Here is a 17,073-nt window from a genome sequence, read left to right on the forward strand (position 1 = left end):
CCTGCCTCATGGAGATTGAAAAACACACTACTGGAAGACTACTGGACTAATGAGGAGATCAAAGAAGAAATTGAAAAATTCTTTGAATTGAATGACAAGTAAGACACCAATTTCCTAAAAGTATGGGATGCAGCAAAAGCAGTAATAAGAGGAAAATACATAGTAAAAGAGGCTCACATCAAGAAACAAGAAAGAACTCAAAAACAACCTAATCTCGAAGCTCAAATATCTACATAAAGAACAACAGAAGAACCTCAAAACCAGTAGAAGAAAAGAAATAATAAAAACCAAAGCAGAAATAAATGAAATTGAAACTAAAAAAACAATCCAAAAGATCAATGAAACCAAGAGCTGGTTCTTAGAAAAAAATAAATAAAATAGACAAACCCCTAGGCAGGCTCACAAAGGAAAAAAGGGAGAAAGCACAAATAAACAGGTCATAAATGAAGAGGAGAAATCACAATGGACACAACAGAAATCAAAAGAATAATCAGTAACTACTATGAACAGGTATATGGAAACAAGTTCAAAAATCTAGAGGAGATGGACAAATTCCTACAACTCTACAATCACCCAAAGCTAGATAAAGAAGAAATAGAACACCTAACCAGACCAATTACAAGCAGCGAAATTGAAATCGTAATCAAAAACCTCCCCAAAAACAAAAGCCCAGGACCTGATGGATTTACAAATGAATTCTACCAAACATTCAGAAACAAATTAGTGCTGATCCTTCACAAACTCTTCCAAAAAATTGAGAAAGAAGGGATAATACCAAACTCGTTCTATGAAGCCAACATTACACTAATACTAAAACCCAACAAGGACAACACAAAAAAAGAAAACTATAGGCCAATCTCTCTAACGAACACTGATGCAAAAATCCTCAATAAAATTTTAGCTATCAGAATCCAACAATGTATCCATAAGATAATTCACCACGACAAAGTAGGATTCATTCCAGGGACACAAGGATGGTTCAACATCCGAAAATCAATCAATGTTATCCAGCTCATCAAAAAAAGAAATATAAAAAACATATGATAATATCAATAGATGCCAAGAAAGCTTTTGACAAAGTGCAACACCCATTCATGATAAAAGCCCTTGAAATTCTTGGGATACAAGGAACATACCTCAACATCATAAAAGCCATCTATGACAAGCCAACAGCCAGTATCATTCTCAATGGAGAGAAGCTGAAAGCATTTCCATTAAGATCTGGAACAAGACAAGGATGTCCACTCTCACCACTGCTTTTCAATATAATACTGGAAGTCCTAGCCAGAGCAAGAAGACAAGAGAAAGACCTACAAGGAATGCAAATAGGAAAAGAAGAAGTCAAACTAGCACTATTTGCAGATGATATGATAATATATATAGAGAACCCCAAAAAACTCCACAGAAACACTAATTCAAGTCATCAATCAGTTCAGTAAAGTGGTAGGATACAAAATCAACACGCAAAAGTCAGTAGCTTTCCTATACACAAACAATAAATCTGAAGAAGAAGAACTCAAAAAAAATCCCTTTTATTATTGAAACAAAAAAAATCAAATACTTGGGAATAAATCTAACAAAAGAGGTAAAGGACCTATACAAAGAAAACTATAAAACACTGTTAAAAGAAATAGAAGAAGACATAAAGAAATGGAAAGACATCCCCTGCTCATGGATTGGAAGAATAAACATTATTAAAATGGCCATCCTACCAAAAGCAATCTACAGATTCAATGCTATTCCAATAAAAATTTCAATGTCATTCTTCAAAAAAATAGAACAATTATTGATGAAATTCATATGGAATCACCAAAAACCCCGAATAGCCAAAGGTCTCCTTAAAAAAAAAGAAGGGAATGGAGGCATCACACTCCCAGACTTCAAACTATACTACGAAGCCATAATTATCAAAACTGCATGGTATTGGAACAAGAACAGGCACACAGACCAATGGAATAGAATAGAAAATCCAGAAATAAACCCACAGGTTTATGGTCAACTAATCTTTGACAAAGGAGCAAAGAATATGCATTGGAGCAAAGGAAGTTTGTTCAATATATGGTGCTGGGAAAAGTGCGTCACTACATGCAAAAGAATGAAGCTTGACTACTACCTAAAACCATGCATAAAAACCAAATCAAAATGGATTAAAGAACTAGACATAAGTCCTGAAACCACAAAATACATAGAAGGAAATATAGGCAAAACACTACATCAAAGACATCTTTACAGACACATCACCCAAAGCAGTGATAGTGAAGGCAAAGATCAATAGCTGGGACTACATCAAATTAAAGAGCTTCTGCACAGCAAAAGAGACAATAACAAAAACCAAGGGAAACCCCACTGACTGGGAGAACATTTTTTCACAAAACACTAATGATAAAGGACTGATTCCAAAAATCTACAAAGACTGATGAGACTCAACAAAAACAAAGAAAATAATCCAGTCAAAAAATGGTCAGAAGAGCTAAAAAGAAACTTCTCTGAAGAGGAAATGCAAATGGCCAACAGGCATATGAAAAAATGTTCAACTTGTAATCAGGGAAATGCAAATCAAAACTACAATGAGATACCATCTCACACCAGTGAGAATGGCACATATTAAAAAAACTAGCAACAACAAATGTTGGCGAGGCTGTAGAGAGAAAGGAATTCTCCTGCACTGTTTGTGGAAGTACAAACTGGTCCAACCACTATGGAGAGCTGTGTGGATATTTCTTGACCTACTAAACATAGAGCTCCCATATGATCCAGCAATTCCACTCCTGGATATTTACCCAAAGGACACAGAAACATCAATTCCAAAGAGCACCTGTACCCCTATGTTTATAGCAGCACTATTTACAATAGCTAAGATTTGGAAACAACCCAAATGCCCAAAAATAGATGACTGTATCAAGAAGATATGGTACATATACACCATGGAATATTACTCAGCATTCAAAAAAGATAAACACATGCAATTTGCAGCAACATGGATGGAGCTGGAAGGGATCATGCTCAGTGAAATAAGCCAGAAAGACAAAGAAAAATACGGATGGTCTCACTCATAGCAGGAATCTAGAAAACTTAAATAAGGGACCAGGAAAAAGAATAACTATAAGAAAGAAAATATCAAAATCAACAAACAACTATGAACTAGAGACACTCTATGGGGGATTGGGGGCGGGAAAGGAGGGCTTGAGGTCAAAATAAGGGGGTTGTAATTGTAAGGGGAATATAAAAATAAAATTTAAATTAAAAAATTGTGAAATATTTACACAATGGACTGTTACTCAGCCATTAAAAAAGACAAATTCAAGTGATTTGCAGCAACATGGATGGAACTGGAAGGGGTTATGCCAGCCAAAATATGTCAGAAGAAAAAAATTAAATGGTTTCAGTTATATGCAGAATATAGAGAAACCAAAAAAAGTTCAGGAAAAAGACAAAATTAGTAAGCTGACCATAGATCTGAGGCATAGAGCAAGAGAGGGTTATGGAAAAGTGTCCAAACAGGGGAGGGTAGAAAACAAGGGTCATATGGTGGTAGGAGAAGTAAAATCATGGTGGTGGTCAAATAAAAATGGTGGTCAAAAAAAATGGGTTTTGAGATTGGGGTGGTTATACCCAGAATGTGTGTGCTCTCAGCATAATCATTTGTGTTTCTTATTTGAGGAGACAGAAAGCACCAATCTGTAAGCTGTATTCACAGATATCACAGCAGAGGACAGACTCCTGCTGACTCTGATGTATTCTAACCTATTTTCTGTCAGCTTCACCCATTGCAACAGATCCTCAATAAAGTCCTACAGTTGAGCTTTCCTTTCAACCTTCCCAGAAATAGCTGAAGTCACAGTGTCACCTTTCCTGAATGGCTCCTCTGTATAGTCTGTCAGGAGTTCTCTTGGAGCCACTTTGTCCCCCTGTTTACTCAGGACCAGTTCTTGCTGCCCTACTTCCTGGTTTTTTTCTGAGTCACTGCACAAAAGTGGTTCAAATTTACAACAGTTTAGCAGTTTACAGGATCAACTCTTTGATGGGTTTTCTCCAGTATTCTCAATGATTCTGCCATGGCCTCAGTCATCTGATTAAATTTTTCTCTTTATGTGCCTCAAAAGCTTTGCTCTCTGAGGTAAGAAGACAAGGAATCAATCACAGCACATCCAGCATGTCTGAAGATAGGCCCACCACAGTGTAGGTGTACACATAGGATAAAGTTTTCTCTACAACCACCCTGAATGACCCTGTTCATGTGAAATGTTATATACATTAACATAGCTTAGTTTTGCTTCACTGTTCTGCAATTTTTCCTGGTTCTGAGGAAGTGGCTAGGTCTGTGTCTTTGAGGATAGAAAGAAGCTGCATTTTGTCAAAAGAGTTCTTCTCCTGGTAGAATGAATTCCAGATGAACTTCTGTGATGACAGGCTTCTAAATCTGGTATGATTTTCACACATTGGGCAAGGAATAGCAGCCACACAGCAACATTCTCAGAGGATTCCTGCTGTGGGGTATGTGTTTTCTTAAAAGCCATAGGTTGCATTACCCTAAAAGTCCTGAGCTGCTGATGCTGCTGCTGCTGCTGCCACCCCACCTGACTCCCACAGCAGTGCTGCTGCAGCTGGAACAAAGCAGTCTTCAGCAGCTCTGTAAATCTGCTCCAACCTTCCCAGCACCCGAGATACTCTTCAGTAGGTTAATGAATAAACTGAAGTAAATTCATAAAACAGAATATTATTTAGTTAAAAGAGATGAACTATCAAACCACAAAAAAAATGGAAGAAGCTTAAAAGTATATTATTAAGTGAAAAATGTCAATTTTTATACTGCTGCATGGAAAAGACAAAACTATGGAGACAGTAAAAATATTATTTGTTGCCAAGATTTCTCTCTTCTCTCCCAAGAGGCAGAGAAGCATGAGTATGCATTTTTGGGGCAGTGAAAATATTCTGTATGATTCTGTAATTTTATGTGTGTGTGTGTATGTGTATGTGTGAGAGAGAGTCATTCATTATGCATTTGTACAAATCTAAAGAATGTACAACACTAAAAGTGAATCAAATGTAAGCTATGGACTTTGGGTATATCAATGTAAAATCATCAACTAACAAATACACCACTCTGGTGAGGGATGTAGTTAGAAAGACTATGCAAATGTGAGGACAGAGGGAACATGGGAAATCTCTCTACCTTTTTCTCAATTTTGCTGTGAATTTAAAACATTTCTTTTAAGTTTTTTTTAAAAAGTATGACCCTCTAAAATATAAATGTTGGTATTTAAAAAATGAGAATGTTTTAAATCCCTTCATGCATTTATTAAATAAGTACTAATTGAACCCTTACTATATTAAAGGTACTATAATAAACATATAGACATAATGTTAAATGATACATAGTCCCCATCCTTAAAAAACTTGCAATCAATTGAAGATTTTACAGTTAATAAGAAAAGGATAAACAGATGCTAATATTTCAATAAATGCAATTTATTCCATTGCTACCAATTATAATTCTTCTTCATGTTGATATAATTGCCATCCAGAATTTTAAAAACAAAACAAAACAAGAATATTCATCAAACCATAGTAATCTCAACAGCTAAGTAATAAAAATGTGATATGTCATGATATTAATTTAAAAGGCATCTAATACACATAAACTTTCTCCTTATAAAACTGTAGGGTAACATTATAAAAGAAGACTTACAGATAACTTAATAGAAAGATGTCTGAATATCTAAGAAAAAAGTTCCATTAAAAATGAATAGTAAATAGGGCCTCCCCGGTGGCGCAGTGGTTGAGTGTTGGGTTGTGAAGCCGCCCGCAGCATCTGCAGCGCTGGTTCGATCCCCGGTTGCTCCCCGGCCACCGGAGGAGGATCCCACATGGCGCGCAGACCTCTTCTGCAGCCCGCTGCTCCCCTCAGCAATGTACTTTGTTCCTTCTGCCTGCTCTGCTCCCCGCTCTGGCTCTGGTGAATTCTCTCACCCTTCTGCGCTTTTGACTGTACCCAGTGCTTGTATGTATATATGTATAAATCAATCAATCAATCAATAAATCTTTTAAAAAAAGAATAGTAAATAAATTTCTTAGTTTAATTTGTACATGTTTCTACAAATATTCAAAATAAGATACTACCTATAAATCTGAATTCTAGTTATCAATTCTTTTAGAAAATAAATAGAACTTTAGTATGAACCCAAAGGCTTTTTTCACCTTTTACTCAATATATTTTGAGATAATTATACCCATTACAATCCAAAGATTCTAAATTAGTAGTTTTTATCCTCTTTGAAGTATATAATTGTTATTCTATTAAAATTATGAACGGAACTTGGGAATTTATAAAAATAAATATTATTTATCCAGAACAAGGAAGATCAAAATCTCACAACATACTAATCAGACTATAGCATGAATGGTGTCCTTGGCTCTGGATATCACATTTGAAAAAGAAAATTCACAAAATGAAGATCCCTAGATAATGTCAAAGGAAACTAAATTGTCTTGCATTAAATGAGAGAACACTGAAAGCTAGTAAGAACATTTATCCTTGCCAGAAAAGACTAAAAGCTAGATTGAAAAAAAGTCATTGGGAAAAGATAGCTACATTTAGGTCAGTTTAAGAAAGAAATTTCAAGAAACAGTATTGCCTGCTACTGAAACAAAAAGTCTTTAACAGCTGTGGGTTCTACATCACAAGATGTGTTCAAGCAGAGAGGTGGATGACTCACAATGATTTTAAAGAGTTCTTTCCATAATATTTGTTGAGTAACAACTATCAGATATAGTAATCTAAAAGCAATCTAACTGCATGATAATAAGTTTCAGTGATCTAAAAAATCTATAGAGCACATAAAATGGCTACATTTTACTTACTTTTTTTTCTTCCTGCAATATTATTGCTTCAAAAAATCGTGGGAGATAAGAGCAATAATTTTGCCTTTCCTCTTTCTTGATGTTAATGTTTTCATAATGTGGTACCTTTTTCCTTTAAAAAATTCAAATAGAATTGAAACATTCTCAATTTCAAAAATATAAATGTTCATACAAGCAAAGACAATTTTTCCATCAACATTTTGTTTAAAAAATAAACAATAATAAGAAAATCTGAGAGTGTAAAATGCATCATTTATGTTAGTTACTTCAGCATTTTTCAATTCAGAGTATTATAATAAATCTATCCTAATAATGGCACCAAGAAAAAATAAAGGATGTGGAATTTATGTCATGAGTTTAAATTAAAAGCTACCAAAAGAAAAAAAAAACTTAAAATGCCATAAAAATATCTTTAAAATTCCAAATCCTTCATTATTTCAATTATTACTAAAATAAGGAGAAAATACTGCTATGTTGCTTATATCAGAAAACTATCAGAAAAATGAACGTACATAGGTCGTTAAAGATGAAAATGAAACTTATTGTCATTGAAATTTACACAACCTCAAAAAATAAGGAACTTAAATAAGCAATAATTAAGAGCCCAAGCTTTGTAGTCAGATTTGAATCCTAGCACTGTGATCTACTAGCAGTGTAATTATACAGATAGCACCTGATTTTTATAAGCTTCATATTAGATGTTTTGTCTTCATGTGGCAGATTGCAGAGCCCTCTTAAGAAGGCAGGTTTGGGGGTCCTTGAATGCCCCTCATTCTGCCTGATAACATATCATTGAATAAGTTATGTATTCTCTTCCTTTCCTTTTTCACTGATGAAATAGGTATGACAATAGTAACTGCAAAGAGATTTGTGGTGATTTTAAAAGGTAATACATGTAAAACATCTAACACAGTAACTAGCCCACAAAAAGAAAAAGCTTTTGTGCAGGTAATACTAATTAGAGTTCTTAATATTGATTTTTTATTCCATAATAGTATCATCTATTCTAAATCAATAAAATACTTTATAGTACAAAACTATACAAAGTTGTGATAGAAGGCTGGGGAGGAAGGAAAAGGCACCATACCTAATAAAGGAATCTGCACATACACAATATGTTAATAATTAATTTTCTTTAAATGAAAATTTTTGCTTTGAACTGAGTTTCCTGCCCAATGATGCCCAAATGAGTGCCAGATGTTGACACCATCAGAAATCAAGGAGGCCAGGATGTACCAAGGTCAAGACATCCAGGAGGCTGATAGCAGAGCTAAACGTGATGAACACCAAGAACATCAACTATTATGGGCTGTGCTGATGAGCTATTTGCTATGACTGGCTTTGTCTAACTCATTACAGAAGGGCCAGCTCAAGATGAGATGGCAGAATGGTCTCTCCATTCTCTCAGATCAATGGCCATAGTGGAATGGTCTCTTCAGAGTGCTATGCCCACCATTCTCTTAGATCAGTGGCCACTGATCTGAAAAATAAAAGCACTTATATATTCAATTCCTGTATCTGCTTACTGGCTTTTTGGTAGTGACATGCAGCAAAACCCAGGGCTATTCCCAATAACAGGTATACTAGTTTAATTACTTACAGGACTATGTCATAGTGTCCAGGACCAGGCCATGTCTTTACAGGCAATTGCAATCTTCCTAAAGAATTGCCAAAATGTATTCCTTTGTATCTCAAAGTTGCATTGGAAAAATTCTAGGGTAAAAAAAAAGAAGGGTATATTTGTAGTTTAAATCATAAAATAGGGCCTCCCCTGGTGGCGCAGTGGTTGAGCACTGGGCTGCAAGGCTGTCCACAGCCTCTTCAGTGCTGGTTCGATCCCCGGCCTCCAGCGAGGATCCCACATGGTGCGACAGACCTCTCCTACAGCACCTGCTGCTCTCCTCAGCCGTGTATTTCTTCAGTCTGCCTGTTCTGTTCCCTGCTCTGGCTCTGTGAATTCTCTCACCCTCCCGCACTTCTGACTGTACCAGTGCTCGAATAAATAAATAAAACAAATCTTTAAAAAAAAATTAAAAAATAAATCATAAAATAACATTTAATTTTACTTAGATATACTTCTACTACAAGAATAGCCTTAGTTGAGGAGTAAATCTTCAAAAATTCCTTGATAGATTTCAAGCTAAATTATCACTTCTATGTCCTATCCCACCCCTGTGTCGGCCAGGATTCTCAGAAAAGTGCCCTAGTTTTGACCTATCCTCAACCAATATGAACAGCTTTGCTTCCAACAGTGCATTCAGCAATCTAAACATTAAGAGTAAAGAAAATTAGCTCCCCGTCATTTAAAAAATGGAAGGGAGTAGCTGAGTTGTATGATTTAGGAAATGGGAAGGCTATTAAAGATGACCTTTATTAAATTGATCTTAAGAAATTAAATTAAAATTCAAACATCAACAGAAATTAGATAACTACCTGGTATTTAAAACCATAACAAGTTCTAGGTCTCCCTAGTGGCTCAGGAGTTAAAGTCTCAGCACTATAAAGATATCATAGCCAGCCACTGCAACATGAGTTCGGCCCTCCACCAGGGAGCTAGCCCATATGGCATAACACATCTCTCCTGTCTTGCCTGCTGCTACCCTCAGCAGTGTATTTCAGTAGATCCACCTGTTCTGCTCCCCACTTTGTCTCTGATGAATCCTCTCACTGCACCCACACCTCTGGCCTACACCCCAGTTCTTGTATGCATAAATAAAAATTAATCTAAAAAATAAAACTATAACAGGTTCATATAAAGTTTTCAAAGAGTTACAAATATGTAAAAATAAATCAAATTTATTGGTATTGGTAATGCTTGATGTAAAAATCAGACCTTACCAAAGAAATTGTATGTGACAAGAAATCAACAATCATCATTTTTAATGAATAGAATATAAACTCCAGTCTATTTAAACTCAATTTTCATTCACATTTGTAAAAAATACAGCTTTAAAATGAAGGCAGAATAAAATAACTACTATATATATTTTCAAATAAATCCCCATAACATAATTTAACTGCATAGAACAGTGTGTCTGTTGTTCTAGTTGACTATTACTATTCTAGAATATTGGAATCAACATCTAACAAAGTTCATCATCATATACAACATTAAATTAATATGTAGAACTATTAAGTGGTATAGAAAGCACAATTCTCATTTAAAATGGTGACCCAAACTAATATCTATCTCACCCCCACCAAAATTTCAAAATAAGTATATAAAGTAAATTCAAATTATTAGAGCTAGAAATTCAGAAGGTAATATCCATATGCCAGAAACTTGAAGGCACTTCTGGAGAAAAAAAATTCACAGGCAGAACACAACCAGAAAAAGACCTCAATGAGTGAAATAAAAGCCTAAGTTGAACCCTTAGACAGACACTGGAGAAAAGGATAGACAGATAGTAGTAGGAAGCAATTCTCAGAACTATTAATGCCCTTGGATATTTGAACCAGTGTCATTACAGTGAGAGAATGCTAATACCCTCTTTATGCTTGACTCCGGTTGTTGGATATAAATTGGAAGAACAGCCATTTGGTCCTTCTAAGCTATAAGTACAGATTTTCTAGTTAATTGCACCACTCTAGAAAGCATTAGAATGCCACAACAAAGTTAAAAAAAAAAAAAGCTGGCATAGCACTGAAACGTTACCATGTTAAAACTTCTTTTATTCCTAGAACTTCTTACTAACAAATAGCCCTCAGATATTATAGAATAAAATACAATGAAACTAAGTTTTCCCTTCTTCACCCACCTGATCTTAAAGAATTAAATAAGGACCAACACATTCTTTGACCAAATTTTGATTATTGTATGAAGTGAAATGAGACCTTTGTTAATTATTTTTTAAAAGATGCCAGATCACAAAGAAATTGAATTATAGTTTTTCTAAAAATTTCTTGGTTTATTTTAGTAAATATCATTGTTTTTTTCTTTGGGTGGGGTAGTGGAGGACATGGAAGCTAAAGATAGTTTGTAGGGAGTTACCAGCAAGTTGAAATAGGATTCAGATACATTTTGGAATATCTGGGAACTAATAGACCAAACCAATCAAAATGTGAAAATTAATCTTATTAAAGTTAATTATGATGAGCCTCATGCAGTAAGAAAATTTTGGTGTCATAAGAGTCCAATGCTAAATACTAAGTATATTCTGTTGATTCTTTTTGCACCCAAACAGAGACAGTCCCCACTGAATTTATGCCTGTATTCAGAGAATACAAAAGAACTATGATAAAAAAAAAACACTAAAAATCCTGTTTCATTAAAACACTGGTTAAAAAAACAGTGCTACTTTTAGACCTAATGTATTCAAACACAAAATGAGAAGGGCATCCCTGCTCATGGTGTAGCTTTAGTGATGATCAACTACATAAAGGAAAACGCCAAGGAGTAAGCACCATCCAGTAGGAGACTGCAGTGGCTGGTGGAGCGGCAGCTATCTCAGCCTTTGAAGGCTTCCAGAAACTCCTGAAAAGTAAAACTCTGCAGAAGGCCAGAGATCCTGTACATCCACAAGTAGAGACAAGATATATAGATATTTGATTTATTAACATAATTGTGACTCTTTGGAATCCACAACCCAACAAATCTGGGAGATCTTGTTATGTAAATTAAAATAATTAATGCATATTTCCACTAATAATATTTCCAGTACTGGGCTTTCAATGTGTTTGGATTATCAATATGTACATCCCTTTTAATAAATTTTTATATAAGTAACAGAAAGGTATGTTTCCCTCTTCACTATGGACATTCAGCTCTAACACACTATATTAAACTATAACAATATAAAGCATGATATCAGAGAAAGATATCATCATCATCGTAAGTAGGTAGTATAGTTGATATGCGATTCCCATCCAGAGTGCTGTAAGTCATATAAGGAACAGAGTTATGAATAAAAATGGAAAGAGCTACTTCATTAATCCTAATAACATACAGTATATACGCTGGCTTGTTATTCTCACTATAAGACAAAAGTAAATAAGGCAATCAGATAACACAAAAGTTTTGGACCCAAGGGTGCAGAGACAGATACTCTAATTAGCAGAATAGCAGAGAAGAACGACAGTCTCACATTTCCTGCAGAACAGCAGATGCTAGTAGAAAAACACTGGGAGACCCATGGCATCCATTAAAAGTTGAAAAGTAGTCTATTCCTTTGGGTCAGTGGCAACTCCAAAGACTGCTGTAACTTGCAGCTCTTCAGGAAAAGAGAGGGTTGAGCCACACTTTCTTTGCTAAAATAAGTATCCACACCATCTTTTCGATATAACTACCTAATAGAACCATGGGTTTTAGAGTACACATACATTTTTATGGCAAAAGAACAACTTAGAACTCTGTTCTAATATAATATGGCTACATTAGATATTTCATCTATTTTATGTAGGAACATATCTAATTTATAGATTTACTACAACCTAAACATTAAAAAAAAAACAGTATTTGAAGTAGAGCATTGGGATAAAAATATTTTTTACATCATATTTTTGTTACCTAAAAAAAATGTGTTAAGGTTTTATATTAATGATTTTAATGCAGTAATTTGGGACCTTGAACAGAAATATGTTCAAGGAGTTGTATTCAGGCTAATTTACATTATTGATATTTTGTGTTTCAAATGTTTAATAATTGCAAGACAATCCAGAAGAAGCAAAGATTATACACACACATACACACACCATTCAAGCTATTATTAGAAAAATCCTTTTACTGTACAATACTAAAATGTATGTGATGGAACTGGCAAATATTTTTTTTTTATTTTTTAAGATAATAGTCAATCTAATGTGTGAGGTCATTTCATACAAAATAATCACAGTTATGATTTTCAATTCCCTTACTATGTTGAGCATCATTTCATGGACTTATTGCCCATTTGTTATTTTCCTTTTTTCCCTACCAACATCCCCTTTAATATTTCCCCCTTCGTCTCTTTTTCCTCCCTCTAACCTCAGGAGCATTATTTCATTTATTAGTATCTGCTAGTTTTTCAATTATTTTGCTTTGTTGAATCATCCTATATAAAAGTTAAATATTTGTCTTTGTCATTCTGCTTTGCCTTACTTCACAGAGTATCTCTGAATAGTTTCCATTTTCCTACAAATTGCAACATTTTTCTTCTTTCCTTATGGTTGAATTGTATTCCATAGTATGGATATACCATACTTTTGAATCCAAACCTCTGTTAATGAGCAGTGAGGTTGTTTTCATATCCTAGGTATTATTAATAATGCTGTGATAAATACTGAATTTATGGTTTCATCTTCATAGAATAGATGCCCAAGAATAGGATTTCTGAGTCATACAATATTTCCATTTTTATATTTTTATTTATTTTATCTTTTTATTGACTGGATTATTTTTTTTGTTTTTGTTGAGTCTCATCAGCTCTTTGTAGATTTTTGTGATCAGTCCTTTATCATTAGTGTTGTGTGCAAAAATGTTCTCCCAGTCGGTGGGGTTTCTCTTTGTTTTTGTTATTGTCTCTTTTGCTGTGCAGAAGCTCTTTAATTTGATGTAGTCAAGAAACTCTCTAAAGAGGAAATGCAAATGGCCAACAGGCATATGAAAAAAATGTTCAACATCACTTGTAATCAGGGAAATGCAAATAAAAACTACAATGAGACACCATCTTACACCAGTGAGAATGGCACATATCAAAAAAACTAGCAACAACAAATGTTGGTGAGGGTGTGGAGAAAAAGGAACTCCTCTGCACTTCTGGTGGGAGTGCAAACTGGTCCAACCACTATGGAATGCTGTGTGGAGATTTCTTGACCTACTAAACATAGAGCTTCCATATGATCCAGCAATTCCACTCCTAGGTATTTACCCAAAGGACACAGAGACATCAATTCCAAAGAGCACCTGCACCCCTATGTTTACAGCAGCACAATTTACAATAGCTAAGCTTTGGAAACAACCCAAATGCCCAAAAATAGATTACTAGATCAAGAAGATGTGGTACATATACACCATGGAATATTACTCAGCATTCAAAAAAGATAAACACATGCAATTTGCAGCAACATGGATGGAGCTGGAAGGGATCATGCTCAGCAAAATAAGCCAGAAAGAAAAAGAAAAATACCAGATGGTCTCACTCATAACAGGAATCTAGAAAACTTAAATAAGGGACCAGGAAAAAGAATAACTATAAGGAAGAAAAATCAAAATCAACAAACAACTATGAACCAGAGACACTCTATAGGGGGTGGGGGGTAGGGAAAGGAGGGCTTGGGGTCAAAATAAGGGGGTTGTAGTTGTATGGGGAATATAAAAATAAAATTAAAAAAAAGAAAAAAAAATTATTTTTTTATTCTTTAAATCTTATATATTCCCCATACAATTGCAACCCCCTTATTTTGATCCCAAACCCTCCTTTCCCTGCCCCCCATAGTGTGTCTCTGGTTCATAGTTGTTTGTTGATTTTGATTTTTTCCTTTCTTATAGTTATTCTTTTTCCTGGTCCCTTATTTAGGTTTTCTAGATTCCTGCTAGGAGTGAGACCATCCGGTATTTTTGTTTTTCTTTCTGGCTTATTTCGCTGAGCATGATCCCTTCCAGTTCCATCCATGTTGCTGCAAATTGCATGTGTTTATCCTTTTTGAATGCTGAGTAATATTCCATGGTGTATATGTACCACATCTTCTTGATCCAGTCATCTGTTTTTGGGCATTTGGTTGTTTCCAATGCTTAGCTATTGTAAAGAGTGCTGTTGTAAACACAGGGGTGCAGGTGCTCTTTGGAATTGATGTCTCTGTGTCCTTTGGGTAAATACCTAGGAGTGGGATTGCTGGATCATATGGAAGCTCTGTCTTTAGTAGGTTGAGTAATCTCCACACAGCTCTCCACAGTGGTTGGACCAGTTTGCACTCCCACCAACAGTGCAGGAGAGTTCCTTTTTCTCCACATCCTCACCAACATTTGTTGTTGTTAGTGATTTTAATATGTGCCATTCTCACTGGGGTGAGATGGTATCTCATTGTAGTTTTGATTTGCATTTCCCTAATTACAAGGGATGTTAAACATTTTTTCATATGCCTGGTGGACATTTGTATTTCCTCTTTGGAGAAGTTTCTTTATAGCTCTTCTGCCTATTTTTTGACTGGATTATTTTCTTTGTTTTTGTTAAGTCTCATCAGCTCTTTGTAGATTTTTGTGATCAGTCCTTTATCATTAGTGTTGTGTGCAAAAATGTGCTCCTAGTCAGTAGGGATTCTCTTTGTTTTGGTTATTGTCTCTTTTGTTGTGCAGACGCTCTTTAATTTGATGTAGTCCCTGCTGTTTATCTTTGCCTTCACTATCACTGTTTTGGGTGATGTGTCTGTAAAGATGTCTTTGAGGTGCATGTCATGTAGAGTTTTGCCTATATTTCCTTCTATATATTTTATGGTTTCAGTTCTTATAAGAATATGCACTGGAGCAAAGAAAGTTTGTTCAATAAATGGTGCTGGGAAAACTGGGTCGCTACATGCAAAAGAATAAAACTTGACTACTACCTCACACCATGGACAAAAACCAACTCAAAATGGATTAAAGAACTAGACATTTTTATATTTTTAAAGTAAATCCATGTCATTTTCAAAAATAGCTATACAAGTCTACATTCACAGCAACAGTTAAATAGGGCTTTTCTTTGTCCACATCCTCTCCAGCACTTGTTGTTGGGAGTCTTCTTAACATGTGTCATACTCATAGATATGAGATGATATTTCATTGTGGTTTGACATGTATCTCTCTTATTAAAAATAAAGAGAAGCATTTTCCCATGAGTCTACTGGTCTTCTAAATCTTCTTGTTGGTGAATTATGTATTCAAATCCTCTGTCAATTTATTAATTGGTTTGGTTTGTGTTGTTACATGGAATAAATTATTTGTATATCTTGGATATCAACCTTTGTTTGGTTGTGTATGTGTAAGTATCTTCCCTCCACTCCATCAGATGCTTTTTCAACCTACTTATATTTTCTTTCACTATTTAAAAACTTTTCAATTAGAGGTAACCCCAATTGTTCACTTTTGCTTTAATTTACCTTGCTGTAGGGGTTGAGTCTCCAAAAATATCTTTATCTTTGATCTCATAGAATGTATAGCCAATGATTCTAACTCTGTACCTCATTTTTGCAGGTCCTGTATCTAAAATTTAAATCATTTTGAAACTATTTTTTTAAGATTTATTTATTTATTTATACAAGCACTGGGTACAGTTAGAAGCGTGGGAGGGTGAGAGAATTCACTAGAGACAGAGCGGGGAGCAGAACAGGCAGACCGACAAAATGCACTACTGAGGGGAGCAGTGGGTGCGGCAGGAGAGGTCTATGCACCATGTGGGACCCTTGGCCAGCAAACGGGGATCAAATCTGTGCTGCAGAGGCTGCAGGCAGCTTTACAGCCCAGCGCTCAACCGCTGCACCACTGAGGAGGCCCATTTTGAAACTATTTTTGTGAATAGAGCTAGAAGAATGATACTACTTTACTCTTTTATACGTCACTGTCTAGTTTTTCCAGCATAATTTGATAGAGACTGTCTCTTTTCCTCATGTATTATCGTGACTACCTTATTAAACATTGTGTATTGATATACAGGTCGATTTATTTCTGGGGCTTTGAAGACTTTGACTCATGCCTCTATTTTTATTCCATTTCCATATTATTTTAATCACTATTGCTTTATAGACTACCTTAAAGTCAGGTAAGGTGATGATTTTTTTTTTCTGAGGATTGTTTTAGTTAGTCAAGACATTTTTATGGTTCACACAAATTTTGTTATTCTAAAGCTTTAAAGACTGGTGTTCATATTCAAATGGCATCATATTAAATTTATACATAACTTTTGGTAGAAAAGTCATTTTAACTATATTCATTCTCTCACTACAAAAGCATGGTCTTTCCATCTTCTTAAGTTATGATCTATATCATTTAATAATGTTTTATGCATGTTATTGTGTAAGTCCTAACTTCCTTGGTTAATTCCTAGGTATTTGATTATTTTTTATTTTTTTAAGGATTTATTTATTTATGCAAACAAGAGCTGGGGTACAGGCCAGAGATGCAGGGGGCAAGAGGATTCACCAGAGAGAGGGAGGGGAGAAGAACAGGCAGACCAACCGAAGTACACTGCTGACAGGAGCAGCAGACCAGTCAGAAGAGGTCTGCTGAGCCATGTGGCTAGCTCCCTGGCAGGCTGGGGGATTGAA

General features: G+C 35.1%; 1 protein-coding gene across 2 annotated transcripts in view; it reads right to left on the reverse strand.

The window, feature by feature from the left end:
* The window catches only part of STPG2 (sperm tail PG-rich repeat containing 2), a 422,672-nt gene that overhangs the window by 330,675 nt on the left and 74,924 nt on the right, over positions 1-17,073 (reverse strand). For both annotated transcript variants that reach the window (XM_054688086.1, XM_054688085.1), the window contains exons 5-6: positions 8,462-8,574; positions 6,862-6,973 (exon numbers count right to left, since the gene is read on the reverse strand). In XM_054688086.1, the coding sequence (XP_054544061.1) occupies positions 6,862-6,973; positions 8,462-8,574 (225 nt within the window). The remainder of the gene's footprint in view (positions 1-6,861; positions 6,974-8,461; positions 8,575-17,073) is intronic.

This window comes from Talpa occidentalis, unplaced genomic scaffold, assembly GCF_014898055.3.
Source record: "Talpa occidentalis isolate TD23 unplaced genomic scaffold, MPIMG_talOcc4v2.1 talOcc4.6, whole genome shotgun sequence".
NCBI lineage: Eukaryota > Metazoa > Chordata > Mammalia > Eulipotyphla > Talpidae > Talpa > Talpa occidentalis.